This window comes from Leucoraja erinacea, chromosome 15 (genome assembly GCF_028641065.1).
Source record: "Leucoraja erinacea ecotype New England chromosome 15, Leri_hhj_1, whole genome shotgun sequence".
In the NCBI taxonomy this organism is placed as follows: Eukaryota; Metazoa; Chordata; class Chondrichthyes; order Rajiformes; family Rajidae; genus Leucoraja; species Leucoraja erinaceus.
The window spans coordinates 24,539,925-24,567,498 of NC_073391.1; the positions used below are offsets into that span (position 1 = coordinate 24,539,925).

At 39.9% G+C, this 27,574-nt stretch overlaps 1 protein-coding gene across 3 annotated transcripts in view; it reads right to left on the reverse strand.

Annotated features, from left to right (window-relative positions):
• Nucleotides 1–2,232: 2,232 nt before the first annotated feature.
• hspa12a (heat shock protein 12A) overlaps nt 2,233–27,574 on the reverse strand; it is an 86,562-nt gene continuing 61,220 nt past the window's right edge. For 2 of the 3 annotated variants that reach the window (XM_055646919.1, XM_055646921.1), the window contains exons 7-12: nt 20,298–20,469; nt 12,679–12,765; nt 11,471–11,575; nt 7,758–8,016; nt 6,478–6,581; nt 2,233–3,737 (exon numbers count right to left, since the gene is read on the reverse strand). In XM_055646919.1, the coding sequence (XP_055502894.1) occupies nt 3,100–3,737; nt 6,478–6,581; nt 7,758–8,016; nt 11,471–11,575; nt 12,679–12,765; nt 20,298–20,469 (1,365 nt within the window). In that variant the 3' untranslated portion in view covers nt 2,233–3,099. The remainder of the gene's footprint in view (nt 3,738–6,477; nt 6,582–7,757; nt 8,017–11,470; nt 11,576–12,678; nt 12,766–20,297; nt 20,470–27,574) is intronic. The other variant, XM_055646920.1, reaches the window with a different exon arrangement.

Below are 27,574 nucleotides of genomic sequence, written 5' to 3' on the forward strand. Positions count from 1 at the left end.
AACTATGGTAGGGTGAAGACTATTCCATGCTTTAATTGTGTGGGGGAACTCCATGGAGCAGCCAGCATCTCTGGATAGAAGAAATTGGGTGATGTTTCGGGTAGAGACCATTTTTTAGACTCCCTCTGGTTTTAGTGTTTTTAGTTTAATTTAAAGATACAGCGTGGAAACAGGCCCTTCGGCCCAGAGTCCATGCCGACCACCCGTACACTAGTTCTAACCCACACATTAGCGACGTAAGTTAAGAGTCAAGAGTGTTTTAGTCTCCGACATCCCAGTTAGAACAATGAAATCCTTATTTGCAGCAGCACAACAGAATATGTAAACATAGTACTCTGTAAACAATGTTATAAATGAGAAACCAGTATATTTAGATATGAATATATAACTATATAAATATATATATGTGTGTGTGTGTGTGTGTGTGTAATATATGCCCACACACACACAATTTCCCTCCTAGGATAAATAAAGTTATATCGTATAGTATCGTGTGTGTCGGAAGAACTCGGGACAAAAGGAAAATATGACGTTTTGGGTTTGGTTTGAAAAATGTTCCTGTACACCATTGGAATGTGGAAGGAAACAAGAGCACCCAGAGAAATCCCATGCGATCAAAGGGAAACGGAGCAAACACCAAGCAGACAGCACCCATATTCAGGATCAATTCCTGGTCTCTGGCACTTTTAGACAGCAAATTTATGGCCAATGTACTGCTCCATAGTCTTGAACTGAAATAAAACATAAAGTAGCTGTAACGGGGGACATAGCGTGACTTAGAGATTTAAGACTGAAAATGGATAGTTTATTTTCCTCACAATAAAGATCTGTGTTCGATCCTATCCTTGGGCACTGTCGGTGTTGAATTTGCATTCTCCCTAAAAGCTTGTGGATTGCCTCCCACATCCCAAAGACACATTGGCTTTGTAGGTTAACTTGTCTGTAAAATTGCCCCTAATGTGTAGGGAGTGGGTGAGGAAAGTGGGATAACAGAACTTGTGCGAATGGGTGGTAGACAAAAAGGCTGGAGAAAATCAGCAGGTGAGGCAGATATTCCGAAGGAATAAGTGACGTTTTGGGTCGAGGCCCTTTTTTCAGACTGATGTTGGGGTGGGGGTAGGAAAAAAGAAAGAAAGTAGGCTGTGGGAGAGCTGGGAATGGGAGGGAAGGAAGGAGAAAGCAAGGACTACCAGAAATTGGAGAAGCCAATGTTCATACCACTGGGGTGTAAACTACCCAAGCAAAATATAAGGTGCTGTTCCTCCAATTTGCTGGTGGACCTCACTCGGGCCATGGAGGAGGCCCAGGACAGAAAGGTCGGATTCGGAATGGGAGAGGGGAGTTGAAGTGCTGAGCCACCGGGAGATCAGGTTGGTTATTGCGAACTGAGTGGGGGTGTTGTGCGAAGGGATCGCAAAGCCTGCGCTTGGTCTCACCGAGGTTGATTATATGCTGAATAATCCAACCACATTTTTGTATGGAAGTGGAAAGAAATAATAGAAATTGCATTCATTGCAACGTAAAAAGAGTTGAGATACTGTATTATCATTTTGCTGCATGTCATTGTGGTATATATCATGTCTTGATTGGTGAATATGTTTAGTTTGTGACTTTATTTGAAGCAGAAATAATATGTGAATGCTTCATTGAGCATAATTCCGACTGGTAACTACGCACTTCCTCCGAGCACATTATCGCACGGGTCATGAAAGCCGTCTTAAATGACCACCTAAACTGTCATTTGGCAACCTAAAAAGCTGCCTAGGTTGCCCGGCTGGAAACAGAAAAAAAATTAAGTGAGAGCCCTGAGGTATATTATTTATTCTGAGCTTCACATGAACAAGAAATTTATTTCCACCCTATATGGCAATAAACTGATCTGAATCAGAATATGCTTTGTATATTCCTAGCAACCTAGCTGTTGGGTACATAACCTACCAGATGATGGTGCTGTTGAACTTCAGGGCCAAAATATAAGAGTGACTTCCTCAGAGCATTTCAAAATATTAAGCACAATGATAGAGTGTTAGCTGAACAGGGGTCATACAATTGCTTACTAAACAACAACCACCATGAATAACCAAGGTGAACTATTATAACCTTCTTAATGTCAATATCACACTGCAAAAACCGTCTCAATTTCTTGGATCACAGATAAACAAGAGGCATTTATTTGAAATAACCTAGAAGACAATTACTCCCCAAAAAAATAAATATTTCATAAAGTCAACATAAAGTGTCAAGAATGTGTTACTTTTATTGTGTTTACATCAGGAAGTGGCAAGGGACAAGGCAATCACTGGTGCATTACATCCGATTGTGTTTATGGAATTCAGCATTTTATACTCACATCAATTGATAATTTTGTCTGCCGTTGAAAAAATGAAGCAATTATCAAATCAAGTCAATGACAAGAAGAATATTTTGGAAAGATTAACATCTTCAGTTCAAACGATGATGAATACATGCGATTATACATGAAGCGTAGGCTGCAATTACAAATCAAACATCCACCATATTCTTTCATTCCAATTCATTGTTACAATAAATGTAACAAAATCAAATATTTTATATTTATACTTTTAATACTTGAAATAAAAGTATGTACAATGCTTTAAATATTGTACTGTATATACAAAAATAAAAATAAACATTGGTTTGGTTAGTTAGGAAAAGAAATCCTGAAATTTTTAATCTTTGCCCATTTATGTTGTCAACAGAATAAGTGCAATATGTGTTAAGTTACTGCATGATCACATCTGCACTTCATATCAGCACAGTATACATTAAGGAAGTAAATACTATTAAGCAGGCTGTGATATAGAGTAGCATTCTGTCATTTCTTTTTTTTCTTTAAAACCAGAACAAACTTAATTTCCATTCAGGAAGTATAGATATACTTGATCACCTTTCTGCATACATGTGGCATTTTGGAAGGGGAAGATTTCTTGGCATTCCAGAGGCATGGTGAAGTGATTGGCACTGTTAGACTTTGTTTACAATGAACTCCCAATCTGAGCTATAATGATGATTTCCTGTTTTAGATGTAATCAATAATTCTGAATTAGGGCACCAGAGCATTTGGGTGACTTTGACATTTTAGTAATTGAGGAAATCGATGCCAGCTTTGACACATTTGGAAGTGGTAATGTCAACAGCCATAGCTTTTACCTCAGTATCTCCAAACTGCATTAAAGTTTGAATCTCTCTCCGTGTTGGCAGTGATGGACAATCAGTTCCTGTTAGGTCAAGTCGAAGAGTGCCACACTTCTTCACACTGGGATCAGTGATGAAGTTAACATTATCATTTTCTGAGCAGTAAATATTGATCACTATAATCATTTGGGATGGCTTTGCTGGAGTATAACTGCGTTTGACAGTCTCTCCAAGTGCCACAGACTGGTCAGCTGTGATGAACTTGTCAAACACGTCAGTACACCAGCGAGTGCCATCTTTAACCAGCAGTTTCTCAGTGGGGTGCTTGCCTTCCACAAATCGATTGAGCACCCCGACTCCATAGGTCAGTGGTGAACGTCGCACTTTGATTATAGTGGGGTCCAACCCAAAGAGTACTGCCCCTTTCAGAATAGTGAGCCCCACATCATGAGGAATTATGACACGGCACTTATCGGCAAGGTTGGACTGAATGGCCTGCTGAAGTAAAGGTGACTCAGCGAATCCACCCACCAAGAACAGGAACTTTAAACCTGACACTTCAGGCTTCTGGAAGAGATTAACTGGAAAGAAAAAGCAATGTGTCAGAAATACTTCCTTGTAAAACACAGTTGAGCTTTATTATGATTTTCTGTATTACATTTTCAGTCAAACATGATTAATAAAATGGTTTCAGCCAAATGGATTTGAAAGGAATGCTTTTTTATCCGTAATGGAATGGAAGATATTACATATAATTGAATCTCATTTATGCAATGAGAATTTGCTTGGTCTTTGGTGGTTCCATTGCCAGGAGATTAATTAGGTCAAAGAATGCTTAGTGAGAAATAAATGAATCCAATGAAACATTAATATATGTGAAGTTACGGAACCAGTCGAACAGACAAATTAATGATCTCTCACCAGTTGATGGGAATCTCTGAAAGGAAGATATTAAACATTATAAATTAACACCTCTAAAATACAAGACATGGTTTGACAATGGCTTTATGTCCTGTTGTCATATGTACATGATATTGCTTCTTGAAGCTATCTCAGAAATTCTGAGTGAGTGCGATGTACAGTATATCTGGTTATTAAAACATTTTTTATTATGAATACATAAATGTGTTAAGATAAATCTCAACCCATAATCATGAGTGAAAATTGTTTCTGGATAAAACCTTGAATGTACAGTATTTTGCCTCGCATCATCATCGCGGTTTGCAATGGAATGTGGCTGTGTTATATGTGCGTATAAACAGGAAATGCTGTAAGATGCACACAAAGGTCAGTAAACATCTGAAAGACAAAGGTCAGGATTGGGCTTTTTCAGAAGGACTTTCTCATCTTTCTTTTCCTGTAGATGTCAGTTGAACATATATCCATGAAGACTCACTCAATCCAAGAATGTATGAAATGTTGGTTATTGTGTTGATATTTAACAAAAATATGCATTCAGAGAATTGGAGATGAATCTTCTTGGAGAGCCTGTAATGTAATGTGAGCACCGACTCGAGATCTAAGACCATTTTGTCTTTCTCAAAGGCATTGGAAATGATTCATGAGAAAATTCATTTTGGAAGGAGGAGAGAGGGAAATTTCTTCCAGATTCTTGTCATTATTCGAAACATTTTGTCTGTAACCCAGATATACATTTTCTGTGCAGACTGACTTTGCTGTGAAAGACAAATCTGTTTTGTATCATGCTTTGGACATTATTGCTGCTTTATCCAGAAAGATTCCTGATATAAAATCCCCACATGGGTGATATGATTTATTGACAGTGATAACAGTGGATGTCACATTACAATTGAAATAAAAATGATATTGGTGATGCATTTTCATGTCACGAAAGTGTTGCACATTAGATAAAAGAACTTTGTTTATGTTCGAGAGTTCATAAATTATATGCATTGGAAAGCTGTGCACAAAAATCATGAAACATTCTCGACATGTAGAGAAGATAATTAAAATGGCTAATGGAATGCTGACTAAACATGGTACTGGGTTAAAATCTATACTCCACCAGTACAAAGTCCTGGCTGGTACATAATTAAAGTACTGTACATATCTCTGGGCAAGACACCATAGAAATGATATATTGGGTCTCGAGAATGATATCTGGAGCAACAATAACAGCTGAAACGTTTGAGAGAACTAAATATAGCAAAGGCCACAGGACTAAACAACAAAATAAACTGGATAGGCATATGGATGAGAAGGGAATGGAGGGTTATGGTTTGAATGCAGGCAGGTGGGACTAAGGGAAAATAATTGTTCGGCACGGACTTGTAGGGCCGAGATGGCCTGTTTCCGTGCTGTAATTGTTATATGGTTATATCTCAGTTGTGGTACTGAAGAGCAGAATTAGCCCAGCTGTTCCAGTAGGTTGCAACACCACTTGACATTGTGGAAAATTGCACAGGCATGACTCATTCATAAAGGAGCATTCTAACAAATTACTTCAATTAGTGAACTCTCAGCAACGTGTTAGTAGTGTTGTCAAAAAAAGCTCTTCAAAAACCTCGTCGCCAATGCACATTTTGGGTTTCACTAGGACCACATAGATCAAGGGTCAGCAACCTTGTTCTGCACAGGGACCACGACGCATGTCCGTGAGTGGATGGCGGGCCACATCTACCACGTGTTCACATAGATCCCGCCCCGGAAGGCAGGCATCAACTCATGTGTTCACGTGGATCCCGCCCCTTCGAGGATGCCACCCGGAGCACTAGCCCCTAGTTACGGGCGCTTACAAACATGGCGCACCTATGGACCATTACCTTGGCTCTGTCCTGAAGGCGGTGGCTCAAATACTCACACTCACTCATCCGCAGCATATTGACAACCCCGATCCTGACAGTGAAGCCCAGACACAGGTGCGCGGCCGTGCTGGCAGCTTTGCGCAGGATGCGGTAGAGCAAGAGCTCAGCGTTCGGCCCCACTCGGCGGCTCCACAATTACAGCCGCCAGTGCAGGCCTCCTTGCGTCACTGCGTCTGGGTGCCTCGAGCCCGGAGATACCGGAGATGAATCTTTTGCAACTCTTCCACAAATGGCAATCAATTACAGGTCAATTGTTAAATTTAAATCTGATCTCTGATTGAATGACTTTTATTAACTCATGGGATCGAGGGACATGGGGAAGAGATGAGCATATCAGGTTATATCACAAGCTCTTTGCTTAGCTGAATAGGTTAATGCAGCAAAATAGCCCACACGTAATCTTACGTTTGCATGTATTAATGCTCTCTAAACTAACTTTTAATCAAACTTTAATCACATCCAATAACTTTTAGTCCAAAAATAACTTTGTACTTACGTAGATGTTGGACGATATGGTCAACTGTGGGCTTAAACAATGCGTTCATTGCATCCGGATTCATCCTTAGCATTCCTTGGGATGACCACTTGACAAAATTCACACTGCCGGAGTAATTAGAATAGCCTTTGAGAGATTGAATAGTATGAGGTGTAAAGCCTCTTAACCCAGTCACCAATTGCTCTGCCCCACTTCTTTGCTAACTGGAAGAGAACAATAACACTTAAAAAAAAGACTATGGCAAGGTAAGATGGGTCATCTCACCATGTTGCTATCCCACTGAGTAAGGGTCATTCACGCTAATGGGTTAAATGGTACAGGTGCACAACCTTTTATCCGGAGTTCCGGAAACCGAAAAGCTCCGAAGACTGGACATTTTTTCCAGGATGTCGTCTGCACACCAAAGCTCGCGTTTGGCGCCAAACCTGACCCGAAACGACCCACGGTCAACCCAGGTCTGTATTACTGTAGCGGCTGCCTCCTCCCCGGAGACCAGGGAGACACTTAAACATCTGTAAATCATTGCTTAAATGTTAGTCAGTTAGTTTGGACGGCCGCAGCCCCAGCTCCGCGATGTTGGGAGTCGGCGGCCACAGCGCTCTGGAGCTTACCGCACAGCGACCCGGTAAGGCATTGCCCGCTCCCCGCTGGTATCCCAGCGCTGTGGCCGCCGACTCCCAACATCGCGGAGCTGGGGCTGCGGGCGTCCGGCCGAGGGCCACGCTGGATTTGGAGCGCTGCGCAGCCAGGGGTAGAGTTGCCGGGGTCGGAGCTACAACCGGCGCCGCCCGCGGCCGGACGCCCGCAGCCCCAGCTCCGCGATGTTGGGAGTCGGCGGCCACAGCGCTCCGGAGCTTACTGCACGGTGACCTGGTAAGGCATTGCCCGCTCCCTGCCTCTCCGACCAGGTAGGGGACTAAGAATTAAAGATTCATAGACCACTTGTATTTGCTTGGCCTGGACATAGACCTCTCCCCTTTTCAAGATGTCAAACCAGGGAGCCATGAGATCACATCTAATGATGCATGTTTGGGTTGATCAGAAGGGCTAAGGTTAATTGGCCTTCGTAAATTGCCACTAGTGTGCCAGGACTGGATGAGAAAATAGAACTAGCACGAATGGATGATCGATGGTCAGCATGGGCACGGTGAAGGGCCTGTATCTCTAAAACTAAAACATGAAAGGGAAGACAGATGAATGTTAAGATATTTACAAAAACGAGCAAAACAAACCAGTCATACAAATTGAGGTGTAGAGTACTTTTGTAGATTTTCACATACCTGCTTTTTCTCAGGGCATGTTCCACACTGTGACCTCGGAATTTCTTATAGTAATCGATGAATGAGAAAGGCAAGTTGATGTTGAGTGGATTGGTTCTTCCTGGAGCAGCAGCTCTTTTACGCGACTCGAATGCTATCATCAAATCTACCCATGCTGCTGGGCGCTTGATTTTAAACTGTTCAATGAAATCCTCCCCAAAGATTTTACAGAGAAGCTTTTCAAATTCATAGTCCACTCCTATGGAGCCATGAGGACCACCTGGAATTGAAAATAGTGTCTTATCAACAATATCAACAACTACTGTCAACGTAAAAGCTCCAATAATCTGGCATCTTGGTGCCAACAGTGAAGCAAAGCTGGCAGATTTTCTAGCCTATTGGACATTAAACCTGTCAATACCCCAACATATACATTATTCACTATTTTTGTGGACAAATCTGTAATAAAGATTCAACAAGTTCATTTAGTATCACGGGACCACTCGGAACAGTACGGGATGAGCATGGGAAATGAGGCCACAGTGAGTTTAAAAGGAGTGCAGAAATCAAGGCACATGTGTCCTGAAAGGGAGAGCGGGAAACTATGCCCCAGTGAGTTTAAAGGTTGTCAGGGAAACAGGGCCTTTGTGTCTTCCAAGGGGCCACAGAAACAACTCCGGTAAATCAGTTGCCAAACCACCAGGATTTTTGCACAATGGGATTGAGGACTATTAAAGTTTTTCTTGCGGTGGAAACATTAATGTTTTCATGGATGGGGTAAAAATGCTAATGTTTTTTTGGAAATAGATCAATGCTGTTGTACAACCATTTGTTATGATTTAATGGACCTAGTTCAGGGATTGGTGCTGAGGGAGGCATGATCAGTGTGTGACAGTGCAACGACAATTGTAGTTAGTGGGACACTGCACAAAATCCAGCTACCCCCTGATGTCCAACATGTCAGGAAATGTTGTAAAGATTTCAAGCAGAAAGAAAAGACTCAGAAAGGAACTGGGGCAGGGGTTTTTTTTAGAGATACGGTCTGGAAACCCATCGGATCCACACCAACCAATGATCGCCCGTACATTAGTTCTATCCTGCACATGGAGAGAGGACCACAGTTGGGTGTGAGGTGCTTCATCAGGGTATCATTTGGTGTTCAAAACTCAAATTACCCCTTTGTCAAGAAGAGGGATAGTTTAGGGCTTCAGTCAGACGTCATGTCAGGGCTAAAGCTGGAGGTCAAGGGACAGAGGTCGAGTTAGGACCTTGGTCGGGATCAGTAAATTGGAGCTCAGAGCTAAGGAGTTATCAGCAGTTTGAGAGGAGTTGCAGTAGGAGCAGTGGTCATGACAAATCAAGGGCAATTAGGGGTTTACAAGGGCAATTTAGATGTTGAGGTTAAAAGTCCATGAACAGCAAATATTTGGGGCCAAGTGAGGAGGAATCAGGAAGTTGAAAGCCAGGATCTTATGGAGACCAAAGTCAAAGTTGGAGTGAGATTAGTGGGTGGTGATTGTCGGTCCTGTTACAGTAAGAGACGCCAAAAAGAGCAGGGAAGTAAGAGAAGCTGAACAAGTGGTGCTCTCAATGATGGAGTGTAACAAATTCCCCCAAATGAATTGCTTTTGCATTTCTTGGCCATGAAGATTATTTCAGCACTATTTTCTTTTAAAAAATCTCTTAACAATCATTTTACGGCTTTTGAAACCATATAAATACATTTTGAATACTTCCCTGCAGAATATATGTCTGGTCCTAATACATTTTCTCACTGCTGTGGATTTGAGGATCCCAGTTATGCAAGATAATGTACTCTTTCAAACCATGATATAAAGGTGCTTTTCAATTGTTGTTTTATTCCCTAACACAGCCAGCTCACATACAACAAATTCTCCAGCAAGTAATATGGCTTGTCACTAATTTATCTAGATAAACCTATCCAACAAAACAGAACTTCTGCCTTTCTGAAAATGGGTCAAGGCACTTTCCAAGAACAAGGGATCACAAAGTAGCATTTGGGCATGGGTTTTAATATCAGACCAAATGTGGACCACATGTTCCTATCGTGCTTTTTGTAATTGATAAATTGAATGCAAACATAGCTGCCATCTTCTTGCTCAAAGTGAGTAGAATGTTCAGCAATTCCTCTAAAGACCCATCTAGTGTTGTTGGTTGAAGAGTTGGGCTTGGGTGCCAGTGTCAGGTGGGTGTTGATGATAGACAATGAAGGCATGGAGAATAAAATATACCATCAAGATGTTGCTCAATTCTTGAGACTTTCACTGGCCCCACAAAAATCATCTCTTCAGACATCCCTCTTCCAAATTTGGAAGTGGTGTGATTTTAAGATGATTGAATAGTGCATTCCACACTTACTTCCACTGCACACCAAGAAGAATTCTAAAATTGTTTCCGGATGGTGACGGAAATATTGGTGTAAATGGGGTACCATTTTTATAAGCTACCTTATGTTCCTTCTCATTTTCACCCCAATAGCAGTGGCAGATTTTGACAAGTTACATCTTCATATGGTCATTATAAGTGAGTTTAATCTTTTTTGTTGAAAATATACTTGCATTTAGATGGACAAGGGCTGATTAGAGGTAGTGAATATGGTTTTGTACGTGGAACATCATATCTCACAAATCTTATTGAGTTTTTGAAGATGTGACCAAAAAAGGTTGATGAGGCTGGAGCTGTAGAGGTTGTATATATGGATTTCAGCAAAGCATTTGACAAGGTTCTGCATGGTAGGCTGCATTCAATAAAAACCTGTGGGGCGACTTTTGTTTTACACAAAGAGTGGTGGATATACAGAACGAGCTGCCAGAGTAAGTAGTTAAGGCAACTACTATCAAGATGTTTAAAATACATTCGGACAGGTACATAGGATCCATGTTTAGAGGGATATGAGCCAAACGCAAAGCAGGTGGGTCTAGTGCAGATGTTGTGTTGTCGATGTGAGCAAGTGGGGCCGAAGGGCCTGTTTCCACACTTTATGACTCTGTGACTCAGTTTTTCATCCATATTATACTCAATTGGGAAATGTCTTTGAGTCTTCGGGGAACAGTGAAAGATATGTCTTTCTTTGTACCAACAATTCAATACATTCTCTTACAATGCATCAATGACACTCTTGTCTCATCCTTAACTAATGTATCTGTGAAGCATTTGACAGGTTGTTGCTTCAGAGTCTAGCCCTTCTACATCGAGAAAGCAGGGCACTGTGCAACGATCATTCCCTATGGAGCCTCAGCAGTAGCTGCACTTCCCTTATTCAAAGTGCATTGTTTGGCAGGGACTCATCGGATGACACATGAGTAGTGACCTTCTAGTACAGGTAAACTGTGTTATTTGTTGTCAAAATTCATCACTCTCACCACTGCTGCCTTCACTGATGTCAGAGTATTTGGTAGAATGCATACACAGAACTCTGGAAAAAAACACTTTCCACGGATATTCCATCAATGTTACAGCACTGGTGTGGAAGAACGTACTATCAAGTTCACCTCCAAGGATACAAGTTAGCATTAGCCTGACCTGAAAATGTTGAAAAATGCGAAATGGTGTTACTTATCCACTAAGCATTCATAATAGCCAGGGTACCTCAAGAGCAGGTATATAGGCTCGATTAACATTTCCATGTTACACATTATCTGAACAGTTGTACTGTTTCTTTGTAGTAATTAAAATATTATGTAACGTCAGTAGATACAGAAGCACCGCTTTACCTGAAGCTTTATAGAGTTCTTTCAGGTGTCCTTCAGGTAGTTTAACCTCATGGACAGTGAGATCTACAGTACCCCCTCCACAGTCGACCACAAGATAGCGATCACCTAACAAAACAAGCACACTCGTAAAGGACTTCATCATAATATACATTTATCAATGTATGTACCAACATTACCAACATGACATTACCAAATTGTTCAAGTGCAGACTTGTAAATACATGTTGTAGTTACACATCCATTTACTTCAAGCTAGAGTTTAACACTGACCATCTGCCCTTCAACAAAATTTACTTAACCATTGTTTTTCAGAACGACCATACAAGCTTGCAATTTTGCATCTTAAATGATTTACAAATTAAATAACTCTTTGCTTGCAATAAGGAATCACCAATTCTGTACTGATCCCTAGATCACATAAAGGTTTAAATACCTTTAAGCTATATATAATACATTGGTTAGTGACTTCTTGCCAAAATCCTGCCAGCATTTTAAATACATGTTGTAGTAATACATCCTTTTATTTCAAGCTAATATTTAACACTTGCATTCAAATCTTGGTAAAATAGCTCACACTGAAATCTGCTGTAAACTCGTTTGTTGATATATAATAAAAACACACACACAGACAAAATTCAAGTCCCATTGTATTACCATTCACAGTATGTGGTAATTAACTTAAACATGCCATATTATCTAAATAGTACTTTTGCTTTTTTTTCTCATATGCACATCTGGCAGAGGTGATAATCCAGCATGCTTATATTTAGATAAACATCTGTAGCTAACTAAACAGGGTCTATGCATTTTATGGAAAATACTGTACAAAATATATTAGGTAAGTAAAATATTACTAAATTACTACATAATATTTATTAATTTTTATGACTGAGATTATATTCTATAGAAACCACTTTAAACTAATTTCGACAAATTTATTGTGGAAATGTGAACTTCCATAAAGAATTAAATTGTTAAAGATAAATGATAGAGATGCAGTGAGGCAAGGTGCAAAAGCAGCACAACCGTGTGAAGCCAGTTACACATTGCAGTGAAATAAAAGCAGCCTTTTATCTTTGATCTCTCTTCCTACTGTGATTTGCACAATGTATCACGGGAAAAAAAATGCAGTGTTAAACAAAAAAACAGCACTATTGCCAGCGACATGAAAATAGCAGGAGCCAAGAATGGCAGGAAAGAAGACACTACCTTGCTCCAATTCTGACCAGATTTCTCCTATGACATTTTCCACCAAAAAGGTGCGACTCTGTCGATTACGGCGTGTGTATTCTTTAGCTAGTTGTTAATAGAGAGAAAATAACTGAGCGTAATACAGAAAGAAACAGAACTGTTGTCAACCTCCAACAATTGAGTCACGTCAGAAGGATTTGATTAGAATGTAGGAATGGAATAAGGAAGCTGGGAATGCATGGATTTTCATAGTTGATAAACTTTTGAATGGTGTCAAGGAAGTCACAGGGTATGAATATAATAATAGCCTCAAAATATCACAACAGAAACTACGTGTATATGAAATTCCTTTCCACTATTTTCATGGAGCAAGTTGTTTCATTTAAATGAATTAGGAAAATAGCAGACCAAGGAAAGTCATAAAACATGATGGCTCTTTTTCATTATACATGCAATATCTTCTATACATATTTAAGGTTGACATTTAAAGAAAAATAATACAAAAACACTTATTATCCTCAAGAATTCAGATTGTCATTCAATTCTGTTTAATTTTGTCTGCCAGTTGAAAGTTACCTTGTAAAATTTTATAATAATTGGTTTAACATATATCTTATTAAAGGGTACTAATATTATTGGATGCAAATATGCCAACTTCCGTCGGAAAAGGACTGACATAGATTAACTTCCTTGAAACACAGCATTACTCTTGAAGACCTAAATTTTGGTTTAATTGTGCTAAATAATTTGAGTTTTGTTTCCATTCGAAGTGCTGAAAGATCTGAACTTGGATTTAATTTGTTTTTCTATAATCTGGGTCACATACAGATATAATCTTGCTTCAGCAAGGCACCATTAAGAAAATAAATGCTTATTATTTTCATTTTTGTATTGCTTGGCCCGATTTTGTAGCTAAAGTGAATTAATAGAATTATAGATATCTTGTAAGGTTAGGGGAATTGCTCTGAGAGACATTTTGTTAGTTCAGATTCATCCTGCTGTATAAATCATGTACAGGTACTGTATGAAACAAAGCCTTCCTGGTTGCAAACAAAATAGAGAAATAGAAACAATAAAATGCAGAATGCAGATAAATGGATAAATGGATAAATTGATATAATGATGAAGAAACGTATTGGTAATATTAATCAAGATGATTTTGTTCATTATTTTAACTGTCTCTTTAAGTCATCTGAAGACATTGGTGCAACATGACATTCTGAGGATACACGGCAGTATTATATAACCAAATGTTCCTCTCTTGTACTCGTTTCCAATTTTCTTCTGAAAAAAAATAGCTGAAGTTGGGTTAAGATCTTACCTGCTTTGGCAATCAACAGCCTTTACTTTCCCTAACTTTATGCCCAAGTCTGGTTGGAGCTGGTGGGTTTTTTGAGAATGCAAGTGGAGGACATCAAAGATCAGATGTCATCCGCAGACTAAAAAACAATCATGATCTGGTAATACTTGACTTTTTCTCTCCTGTCTGTGTTAAGGACACAATAACTAATGCAATTTCCTTACTGCTCTACTGTTGATTTTCCAGAGACTGAAGGCCACATCTATGAACACCCTCTTTAATGGACCCCAGAATCACATAAATGGATGCAAGAGAACGAGAGTTTGCATTCATTTTGAAGAAAATTGTCAACTGATTGATCTCACTTTCAGGTGAGTGGAATTAAAAATGAAAAGTTCAAATCACCACAAGCAAACCATAATAATTATTAATCTAAAATCACGTATGTTCACATGCACTTAAACAGTCCATATAAGGAATCATTACTTAATTTAATTTGCCTTGCAAGGAGGTTCACCCATTGAAGTTTCAAAATGTTTTATGCAATGATGATTGAATTTTCAGCATGTATGTTAAGAATGGCTAAGCTTCCATGCTACCACCCCAGGGGTATGACACCAGCAATCATGCATATAATGCATATACAACTTTTATTCAGGCAAAATTCACATGCTACACTACAAAGTATGTTCATCATCAAGTATATTTTAATTTCATTCCCCATTGAAAACCAAATACATAGAAAGCAATTTTTGAGTGTGGATTAAAATGTAACTATCCAGGCAAAAATAAGTGCATCTCAGAGATCTCCTCTGTTATTAATCTGAGTATAGCCTACAGTGATCCACTGTAAACAATATAACTCTAGTTTACTGATGGCACCTTGCACTGTATCCATGGATACAGGTGATAGACTTCAGTTGCAGAATAACTGTGGCTTTGTATAAAAGTCAAACTTTGAGAATAATGACTGCTTCACTGAATTGCTTCCGTAAATTACCAAGTTAACCTGCTCTCTGGTTTTAATAAACGTGGACAAATTTGACAAGCTTAAAAGCAATTGCAGTATTACATTTAGGTTTTTATTTATTCTTGCTCAATGTATTAAAACAGTCATCCAATTATTCAAAGTGCACGAATTTACTGTTTCTTATTTTATCCTGTCCGCTAAGGACAAATTGAAGGAATGAAAGGCCTGTCTTCCGTTAGACAAATGCATAGAAATCAAAACACAACTAAGTAACTGCTTATTAAGACTAAATAGTACCCCATAATTTATTCCCTCGCATAAACAGTGTCAATATAAATTGTATTTTCCTTTATTCTATTCAATGCATGACCAGCTTCTTTTTAACCTATTCTTAAAAAGTTGATATCATATTTACTCTGATCATTAATTTTGCTTGTGCATCCCAACATCTGTGGTAAAATCATCTTTTGCTTGAGGTTATAAATCACTTGATCTATTCTTGAATTTGTGATGAGATATTGAAAGTTACTTGGACTAGTTCAGGTGTGCGAAATAGGATGCGTATTGTGGTGACTGATGGCAATCATCATATAATTAGGTTTCACGTCTTTGCAGAGAGAGAGGCAGGAAAATCAAAGCCGAATCTGGGAAGCTAAGTTCAGTGATTTGAAAAAGTGATCTCGCACAAATAGAATAGAAATAAAGATTGCTGAGTAAAATTGCAAATGAACAAAGGCTTGTCTTCAAAGTAGAGATAGTTCAGATACAAACACAGCATGGTCTCATTAGGACAAAGGTAATGACAAACATATTTCAAATCATTAAAGCAAAAGAAAGAAAGGTTTATGTTAAATGTTAGCTACAGAATAAAATCAAAATAGGGAGTATTCAGAGAGTGCAAAAGTGTAAGAAGGATAAATTAAGAGTTTGGGGGAAGATTAGTCGGCAAGATAAAAGAGAACACAAATAACCTATTCAGGATTCCTCAACCAATGAAAGCAGTATCTTTCTGTTTACTTTGTCCGATTCTAACTTCAAGTACAGATCAAATTGCCCTGTAATCTCTTCTATTCCAATGATTCCACCTCAAAAGAGAGACATTCTTTTATTCTTTAAGTAATAGTTATTACTTTCTAAGTATATACCTAAAACGAAGATAAGATGGAACTCATTTTTTAAACTACAAAATATTTCCCTTTCACATGGAACTTGGATCTTTGATCATGAAAGCAACTCCTTTGCACACTCTGCACATCAGTTATTGAGCAACACCACAAAGTTCATTTCTGCAGTGTAGTGTTATGGGCTAAATTACCCAATCTTCGTTTTAATAGCTGTACCCATCTGAGGACACGGTTAGCAAAAAGCATCAGATCTTTAACAAAATTCTAACAAATGATCAGGACAGCTTTTAATAAATAGTCAAGGTGCACCAGGTTTTGGGTTTAGGTTTATTCCCCCATCCACTACAAATATTAAAAAGAGTGATGCTCAAACAGGAGTATACATCCTTGAGACATTCCATGATGGGAGGGAAACAGTGCAAGATGGTAACTTCTACTCATAATGTGCAGTTCTTAATGCAAAGAGTACATTCAGAGGAAATGCCTAACTTAATAAATGAAGAAACATAAATAAATTGAATTTTAAACTGAGTAGTTGATTATTTTTATTTCTTTATGTAGAGGCATGGAATATACGAGTCAAGAAGTCATGATGCAGTTCTATAGGACTTGTTAGGCCTCATTAAAGTTTTGTGGGCAGTTCTGGTTGCCCCATTACACGACAGATATGGAGGCTTTGGCGAGGGCTCAGTGGAGATTTACAAGAATGTTGCCTGGATTAGAGAGTTTCAGCTGCAAGGAGAAGTTGGATAGACTTGGATTGTTTTCTCGGTAATGTCAGAGCTTGATGGGAGACTTGATAGAAGGATATAGAATTATGAGAGGCATTGATAAGGTAGACAGTCAGAACCTTTTTCCCCCAGGGTGGAAATGTCCAACACAAGAGAACATAGCTATAAGGTGAGAGGGAAAAATAGTTTAATGGCGATTTGCTGGAATGCTTCATGAGACCAGGCATCATGTCCGGAACAAACATTGTGGGCAAAATTGCCCAAACCTGTGCTATACTGTTTTATGTTCCATAAAAATGTAGAAAATGTCCAACCAAACTAGTTCCTAATTAGAGACTGCATCAGAGGAGACTACTCACTCTTTCCCACAGGAACATTTGTAGTAACTTTCAATCTTAATCCCTGAAGGTCAGATTGCTATTCATTGAACATTAGAGAGTGAAAATAGACTGCCAGGGTCGCTAAGACCATTGACTTGTCATTTATTTTTGTTGTTTTTTTAGTTTGGCTGCCATTAACTGCAGCCAATACTGGTAAATCCCATTTTTGACTCCCATGTTCTCTTGCTTCAGAATAACATGAATAGGACAAATTTGTAGCATGCAAAATAGGGATGCGCAAACCCATTGTAGATGCAATGGACTATTGTTCTAGTTATAACAAAAAAATAATTCTTCAAATCAAAATGCATGCATGCAAAATATAACATAGCGTTACAAATCAATTACCTGACTTACTCAGGGTATTACAAACCTTTTTCTTCTATGACACAGAAGATCTTGCATTTGATCTTTTTAAATGAATCTGATTTGTGCAGTATTATTTTAACTGTGATTTATTCCTTCGGTGTAATCCGAAATATATTAGTTGGGGCTTCTGTCAGATTCATATTCTGAGGCTTTTAGCATTGATTATTTGTAAGAATTTGCTTTGCTAATAAATATGCTGTGCATTGAATAAAACATTGTCAGAATGCTTTGACAAACACAAATAACAAAGCCAACAGGACAACAGAATCATTTCTCTATCCAAATTAAAATTTAACAGGGTCACATCCATTTTAATTTAGTCCAAGGCTGTTGGGAACTGAGCAGTATTCTTTTGTTCCAAAAAATTCATGTCGGCTGTTTGGAATTATTTATTGAATGTGAATGGAAATTATTTTTACAAGTAGTGTATAATAAAGATATGAAATCTCGAAGGCTTGACCCAAAAATCAATGTTAGTAATGCTAGAAATGTTTGGATTCTTGTTTGCCCTTGATGGACCAGGGAGAGGGGAGAATATACAAGAACAGACATAGATATTTGGGATAAATGGATCACCACCTTTATGGAAAATTGTCTCCACAATTGTTGTTAAAAATTGATTTACACTAAAACTTTGTTAACCCAGCACCCTTGGTACTTTGGTGGTGCTGAACTAATGCATTTTCTGGGTGGTTTGGATGTTACTCCTATTAATAGTTACTACACATTCTCATTTCACATTTTTTAGATGTTACACAGTAGTAGATTTTTTTTCCAGGGAGCTTAACCTTGCAAATAGAATATGGTGAATTTTAGCTTGTAGGTTTCAGTTTGTATGTTTCAACTAGTCAAAGCACACTGAAAAATACAAATACATACAAGGCACTAATATGGATGCAAACATACATACCCATGTTCCTGACCTCAACCCTGGTCATGCACATGGTCCATATTCCAGGCCCCAGACCCACAATCAGCCTGCTGTCATGATCCTAGCCCCAGCTGTATCCTGACCTTCATTCTGGGCTCATGAGTGAGTTAGTGCTGAATTATTAGGGATTTCTGAAAAGCTAGATCATGGATTAGCAGAGTTTTACTGTAGAGGCATAGATCACATCAGAAAATGCATGGCATTTGAATAATATGTCACTCCAATGAAAATTGCTGTCCATTATTTTGTGATATTTTATATGTGATTGGCACGAAGGCAAGAAGTAATAAGCTTTCAAGAAGAAGCAATATTTGGGAAATACTTTAAGAGATGTATTACCATGTTTTAGGCAGACAGATTTTCAGTCATTAAAAACAATATTAAGTTTTCTTTACCATTATACTCTGACCATGCACATATTATGAAATGTGCATTTAAATGTTTGCAACTTATTAATTTTAATACATGGGGAATTGCCAACACAGCCAGCACACCACAATTTCATTAGGTCTTTGTACTCTTGATGTGGTTCAGTGGAACTTAATTGATGATGAATCAATAATACTTTGGAAATGATAATCACAGAAAATTCAAAGAAAATAGGAGTACTTAATCTGGTAATTCCTTTACAACCAGTGGGCTACTGTAGGGAGGAATGTAAGCTGTTTAATTTTATGTCTGTGAACTAAATTTCAGATTGTCAGACTCATACAGTGAGTCAAATATTGTGTGAAGGGCAGCCTTGGTTATTAGCAATGGTAAACAGTTGGGGTACTGAACCAACACTGAAAAAACAAATCTAACCAGGTAATTACCAGCTAACAAGAAGGAATGATAGATTAAATGCCAGCCGTCTGAAAAAAGGCTAACAGAGCTAGTGATATATTAACCAATTCACACAATATCAATAGAGAAAATAAATGTGCTGAGCTTAGTTTTGGAAGGAGTTCAGCATAAATGGAAATAGATTGCATTTGGTATATTAAACTTAACATGAGAAAATTGGTATGAGCTTAGGATCATTCTTGCAATGGATGATACCTGACTGTGAATTTGCTGAAAAACCTCCCAAAAACACTCAAGTGATTACAGCCTGGTGTTTTTCACATAGCAATATTAATTAGGGATCTTGATTCATGATGATCAGATGGCTTACTTCTGTTCCTGTCATATTTACCTCATATTTAATTGTAACACAGAGGAGACCATTTGGTTCACCCACTCTATGGTAGCAATCTCACCAATCTTATTTCCCCCAATAATTTCTCTGAGACCTATTCGCTCATAAATACCCATTAAAATCCCGTGATTCTTTCATTAACCACCCCTTCACTGGGGATAACTTACTGCAGTCAATCAATCTACCAACCAGCACACCTTTGGAGCACAAAGTGCTTGAGTTATTTAGTGGGTCAGGCAACATCTCTGGAGGAACCTGGAAATAAATTGGAATATTTAGGGAAAGCATCAATATCAAACTCTGGCTGTGAGGCAGCAGCACTACCAGCTGCATTGTCACACAGCTTTTGACTTTCCAGGTTCCTGGAATATCTGGCTTTATGCAGCAGACACTGGAATGTAAGTTAATTCACGTCACTGCGGTATTATTAACATATCAAATGCCAACTAGTTTCCAGGGAATATAAACATCACCCATTACTTCTCTCCAGAGATGCTGCCTGTCCCACTGAGTTATTCCTGCATTTTGTGTCTACCTATGGAAGTCAATGATTGGGAATCTTCTGCTATATTTTATCCAGAGATAGTACTTCATTTCTATTTGAATACGTTGTGATATTTGGACCCTCAAAGTAATAAACAGGCAAAGATACCATGTGTTATTCCAGATGCAAGTGTTTCAGTGGGGCTATACCCATTCACAGCCTCCATGCCACTGAGGTCAATCATCTGATGTAGGCGGAGTTTCCGGCAATAGATGGAGGCAGCTTCAGGCTCAAGTGCAATAATAAGCTGCTCTGGGCAATCAGGAGATGCTAGACCTGCCTGTGGGAGTAAAGGAAAGAGTAAAGATTAGTCCAGTCGAAGAGGAACCTAGGATCACAAGGAGGTCATGCAACATATTGACCCCATTCTGGCCCAAATGCAAAATATTACAGATGCCGCAAATCTGAAATAAAACTAGAAATCACTGGAAATACACAGGTGGATCTGTGGTGAGGGAAACCAAGTTAATGTTGCAAGGACACAGCTGGAGTAACTCAGTGGATCAGGCAGCATCTCTGGAGAACATGGATTGGTGATGTTTCCGGTCGGGACCCTTCTTCAGGCTGGGTTTAAAGAAGGGTCCCAACCTAAAATGTCACCTATCCATGTTCTCCAGAGAAGATGCCTGACCTGCTGAATCACACCACACTTTGTGTCCTTTTGTGGAAATCAGCATTTGCAGTTCCTTTTTTCTATTTAATGTTTCACAACAATAATTGCATTCCAATTTATGTTTGGTAGAAACATTTTAACTGTTTAATCAAGTTTGTTAATAATGAGTGGACAATCACACAAACAAGATATTCTTAGACAACATCCAGTGATGTTGCAGTCGGTAGCACCAAATTATCAGTTATTACCCTTCTTACTTTAAGCATTTCTAAGTATTTATTCCACTTTAAAATATAATTGTTGATTTTGCATCTGTGATAATCTAATCCACTGAGCCCCATTAACTCACAATGTTGAGTGTGCAGTGGCACTTGGTAACAGAACTCATGTCAATGGCCTTCCAATTCAATCTGTTTACATTTATTTTCCCTCTTGTAAGTATGTGGATTATGTGGAGATATTGGCATCTCATGGCCATTCCCAATGTCGAGATGGATCACTGCCCGGGTCCATACTTGGCGCATCACCAGCAAGTTTTAATTTGTTCATGTCATAATGCACCAACTATAATTTGCTGCCACAAGCTATTCTCGCACAGGCCATTTTATATTGAGGATATTTATCCGACTACCTTGTGTTTCTTTCAAAGCAGCAGCACTGCAATGAAGTCTGGTGGAAATTGAGCCAGAACTGATAATATTGTGTTCTCATTGAATACTTTTTTTCCCCCAATCTATTCTAAACTCATCAACAAGTCTTTACCTGGTACAATAATGTGCATCTTTACCTTCGGCCTATTATAGAGGACTGCATACTTCATTTGTAATAATACTTTCAAGTGGTCACCAGAGTTTAAATTCACAATTTAAAGTGTTCTGACTAATTCCATCTTACTCATCGTCATCGTTGAAAACATCAAGGGGCACGGTGCCTTACAATGTTATGTACAACAGCGATTGCAACTTCTACTGAAGTGTGGATGGCTGTTGGCTCGCTAGGTGCTCATCTGCCCTTTGACAGGTCTTGTTTTTGGTCCTGCTGGGGGTCCACAGCCCCCTCCGCACCTGGCAAACCAGGTGGGGGAAACTGTTTAGTCACCGACTATGGAGCAGGTAGCACGGGATTACATGGTAACCGTGGTGGGGGGAACGCCCCCCGACATGACCTGCACTAGAAACTGATTACACTCATCTCTTTCCATGATGGATCAGCAGGCAGCTGTGCTACTGCTCACATTGATATCTTGAATATAAATATTTTCACTAATCTACAAATTACTGCTGGACACCAAATGCTGGAGTAACTCAGTGGGTCAGGCAGCATCCCTGGGAAAATGGATAGTGATATTTCGGGTTTGGACTCTTCGGATTGATTGTAGTGAGGAGAGTGGGGTAAAAACTGGGAGTGAATTAAAGAAAACAGGACAAATCAGGGCTTGCAACAGATGACCTTGGGTAAGGAAGTTCCCTGATAGGCTGACTGATAGTTTAGATTTGTCCTGGTTTTTCTTCATTTCCAGTTTCTCACCAACATTCCTAGTAAAATCAGTTTTCTCCAGAGATTCTGCCTGACCTGCTGAGTTATTCCAGCATTTTGCGTCTATCTTTGAGTTAACAACTCGGATGGTTGACATTGCAGGTAACTTTTTCTCTCCTTACGGATGTCCCCTAATCTGTACAGCTGTCCACCATTTTCCGTTCAATTTAAAAGGAATATTATGCTGCCGCACCATGTAGCTCTTTAATTTCAATTACTGGTCTAATATGTCATTACTTACATCTGTACTGTAAAATACATTCTCAATACTAACCCTTGCATTCCAAATGCAATTTGGGCCAATGAATAAATTCTGCCATACTTCACATATAAAATTCCTGTGTTAAAGCTCATATCTGCTGATTGGAATTATTTATTGAATGAGACTGAAAATATGTTTCCTGTGCTAAAGTTGAGCTTTGGTTTGCCACTTTTATCACCTGCAAGCCCACTTTTAATAAATTATGTGTCAGGACCCGTGAGTGGTTTTGTTCATCCATCCTGTTTCCTGCCACGAGCTTTTGTTCAGTTTGTTTCCTAATGTTGTTGTATTAAATGGCAACTGCGTCACTTTTTCAATTTCGCAGATTTTCACTTTCCTTTACAATTCACTGAGGGGGAAATATTTCAGGCACCACGAGGATGTTAATCTGGCAGAACAAATTATGCAGCTGTTGTCTAAACCTGTCAATTTCCATTTCATTAAAATCGTAGAATGGCATTCAGACCATTATTAATCTTGTATAGTGAAGACTAAAACTTGTCAACCTATCTACTAATTTATGGTACACAAAATTGCTGGAGAAACTCAGCGGGTGCAGCAGCATCTATGGAACGAAGGAAATAGGCGACTTTTTGGGCCGAAACCCTTCTTCAGACTGATGGGGGGTGGGGGGGGAGAAGGAAGGAAAAAGGGAGGAGGAGGAGCCCGAGGGCGGGAGGGATGGGAGGAGACAGCTCGAGGGTTAAGGAAGGGGAGGAGACAGCAAGGGCTAGCAAAATTGGGAGAATTCAACGTTCATGCCATCAGGACGCAAGCTGCCCAGGCGGAATATGAGGTGCTGTTCCTCCAATTTCCGGTGTTGCTCACTCTGGCAATGGAGGAGACCCAGGACAGAGAGGTCCGATTGGGAATGGGAGGGGGAGTTGAAGTGCTGAGCCACCGGGAGTTCAGGTAGGTTATTGCGGACTGAGCGGAGGTGTTCGGCGAAACGATCGCCCAACCTCCGCTTAGTCTCCCCGATGTAAATCAGCTGACATCTAGAGCAGCGGATGCAGCAGATGAGGTTGGAGGAGATACAGGTGAACCTTTGTCGCACCTGGAACGACTGCTTGGGACCTTGAATGGAGTCGAGGGGGGAGGTAAAGGGACAGGTGTTGCATTTCTTGCAGTTGCAATGGAAAGTGCCCGGGGAGGGGGTGGTACGGGAGGGAAGGGAAGAGTTGACAAGGGAGTTGCGGAGGGAGCGGTCTTTGCGGAAGGCAGACATAGGGGGAGATGGGAAGATGTGGAGAGTGATGGGGTCACGTTGGAGATGGCGGAAATGGCAGAGGATTATGTGTTGTATTTGCCGGCTGGTGGGGTGAAAGGTGAGGACCAGGGGGACTCTGCCCTTGTTGCGAGTGCGGGGATGGGGAGAGAGAGCTATCTACTAATTTATCTTGAAGATAGACACAAAAAGATAGAGTAACATCCCTAACCAGTCTGACGAAGGGTCATGGCCCATGTTGAGATGGCTGATGTTTTGGGCCAAGACCCTTCTTCAGACTGGTTAGGGATAAGGGAAACGAGAGATGTAGACGGTGATGTGGAGAGATAAAGAACAAGGAATGAAAGATATGCAAAAAAGTAAAGATGATAAAGGAAACCGGCTGTTTGTAGGGTGAAAATGAGAAGCTAGTGTGACTTGGGTGGGGGAGGAATAGAGAGAGAGGGAATGCAGGGGCTACCTGAAGTGAGAGAAATCAATATTCATACCACTGGGCTGTAAGCTGCCCAAGCGAAATATGAGATGCTGTTCCTCTAATTTATCTTGATCTACAAAGTAGAATATAGGTGGAACCAGGTAACAGCAACATCACAAATCTTCTTGAAAATCTCTTAATCCTTTTAATCTCTAGGTGCATTGCCGCAGAAACATTTTGGAAATGAACTCCTACTTCCTTGTCCTCATTCTTGATGTTTTTTGTCATCGGTAAATAAGGCTAGACACAATGAACCGCAGAAGTTGGTTTACAAACAAAAAACACAAAGAGCTGGAGTAACTCAGCGGGTTAGGCAGCACATCCGGGGAACATGGATACACAATGTCAAGTAGGAATCCTTCTTCAGACTGGACAAATCTAATCTGGATGCGTGGTGCAGAACCTTAGCACCCAGAACCGGTTGGTCTTGTCAAAGGCAAAAATGCCAGTTCAGTTCAGTTTACTTTATTGTCACGTGTACCGTGGTAGTGTTGCGTGCTAACCAGTCAGCAGAATGACAATATATGATTACAGTCGGGCCATTCGCAGTGTACAGACATATGATAAGGGAATAACGTTTAGTGCAAGGTAAAGCCAATAAAGTCCGATCAAAGATAGTCTAAGGGTCCCCGATGTGGTAGATAGTAGTTCAGGACTGCTTGCTAATTGCGGTAGGATGGTTCAATTGCCTGATAACAGTTGGGAAGAAACTGTCCCTGAATCCAAAATGTCTGGAACAGGAAATAAACTAGCCTCAAAGTTGTTCTCCTATGATATGAAAGCCGCAGTAAGTTTGTTGTTTATAATCTGCCCTCCAGCCTTCATTTCAGTCATTTTAACCACAGACCAGATTTTCTAGATCTTAGAAAACAGAACAGCTGAAATCGGGCGAGAAAGGTGAAACTATGAGATGAATGTTTATGTATCACTGGATGTGGACAAGAAGAAGCAGAAGTATTCATTCCAGGCAGTAAACCTCTCTCCATGCAGTGTTAGAACCTCCCGATCATATTTGCTTGACCAGGGGTTTATCACTTCCTTGTCAACTCCCTCTCCAGACACCAATGAACATCACACCCTGAAACTGGCTATCCTTTGATCACAAAGCACCACTTGCAAATGGGTTTCATCCATGACCCCACACCACGTCCACCTGCTCATAACTGGGCTCCTTAGGCTCTCTGTGGTCTGGATGATCTCTCTCACTTGTATACCTTTGAATGCAGCAACTAATTATTGTAGACTAGTGAAGAGTTCCTCAGTGACAGCATTGCACTAAACAATCAAACCACCACTGGGTAGGAACCTCACTTAAAAAGCCCTGCTATTAAATTCTGCAAAACATTCCAGAATTCTATTCTTCCTTACAATGCCTTTCACTATCTTCAATTGTCATTACTCCCATTCACCATCAATCCCAAAATATTAATTTCCTTCAACATTGAATACTAATTGTTATTGGTAGCAAAATGGCGCTGTTGGTGGAGCTGATGCCTCACTACATCAGAGACCAGGGTTCCATCCTGGCCTTGGGTGCCGTCTGTGTGGTGTTTGCTCGTTCTCCCTGTGACTGCGTGGGTTTTCTCCGGGTGTTCTGGTTTCCTCATCCCACATCCCAAAAGTGTGCAGGTTTGTAGATTGAGTAGCCCCTGTAAATTTCCCCTAGATAGTGTGTAGGGAGTGAATGAGCAAGTGGGATAACATAAAACTAGTATGAATGGGTGCTCGATGGTTGACAGGGAGTCGGTGGGCCAAATCGCCTTTCCCACGCTGCATTTCTAATCTTCTAAAATAAACAAGAGAATTCAACTGACATCGATTTAATGATGCAAGCAGCAGGAATTAAGAAGTACATCCATGATGTCTAAGATATTGTTCAATCCACTCTGGTTTAAACATCCCCAGGGAAAAGCGTCTTCAAAATTTCTGCCAAAGACAAATGAAGCAAAACTCCAGAAAACCGTCATATCTTTCGCTCCTGTGCTGGGATATCCATACTGGATTATGTGCAATGCCTGCAGCACAGTAACAACTACAATCCCAAAATGAATGATCATTTCTATCCTTGCAGACTTCACTCTTCTCCAAAATAAATATTCATCCAACTCATTGAAAGGGGAGCTTCTTTTTTATACTGTGGTATGGAAGTAATTCTTTAAATTTTGCTATTTTAATATTATGATCATTCAGATAATTTCATCTGATAGCTAGATTTGCTGCTTAAGATCTGGCAATTGTAAATATAAGTTCAGAAAACTATCTAAAATTTAGCAATCGACCAACGGCAAAATCAAAACCAGCACTGAATTACTGGACTGATCATTCCCAAAAATATTTCAAGAGGTGGCCTCCATTGCTCAAAGGGAAACAAGCTAAGCCTATCCAATATTTTCCCATTTCCCCAAAATCCCCCAATCCAGGCAACATCCCGATGATAAAACAAAGGGCTACAGATGCTGGTTTATACACAAACACAAGAAGGGTCCAGACCCAAAACATCATCTAAGTAAGTATGTTTATTGGCCAAGTATTCACATACAAGGAATTTGCCTTGGTGCTCCGCCCACAAGTAACACATGAAATACAGTGACAGTAACGAATGACTCAGAAAACACAAACCATTAATAATAATAAAACATTAATGACAAAACATCATTGATCAAACATGTGAACCAACAAAATACCAGATCAAAGGGAGGCTACAGATTTTTGGCTGTTGAGTAGAGCAACTACTCGTGGATAAAAACTGTTTTTATGTCTGGCTGTGGCAGCTTTGACAGTCCGGAGTTGCCTTCCAGAGGGAAGTGATTCAAAGAGTTTGTGGCCAGGGTGAGATGGGTCAGAGATGATCTTACCCGCACGCTTCCTGACCCTTGCAGTGTACAGTTCATCAATGGAGGGAAGCTTGCAGCCAATAACCTTCTCAGCTGATCGGACGATTCGCTGCAGCCTCCAGGTGTCGTGCTTGGTGGCTGAGCCAAACCAGACCATGATGGAGAAGGTGAGGACAGACTCTACGATGGCCGTGTAGAATTGGACCATCATTGCCTGTGGCAGATTGTGCTTCCTCAGCTGCCGTAGGATGTACATCCTCTGTTGTGCCTTTTTGACTGTGGAGTCAATGGTAGGTCCTTGGAGATGATGGTTCCCAGGAACTTAAAATACTCCATCTATCCTTTTCCTCCAAATAAGCTGCCTGACCCGCTGAATTACTGTGTCTAACGTCCTAATTAATTTTGTTTTTACTCTCTCCAGCACTACTACATTGCAG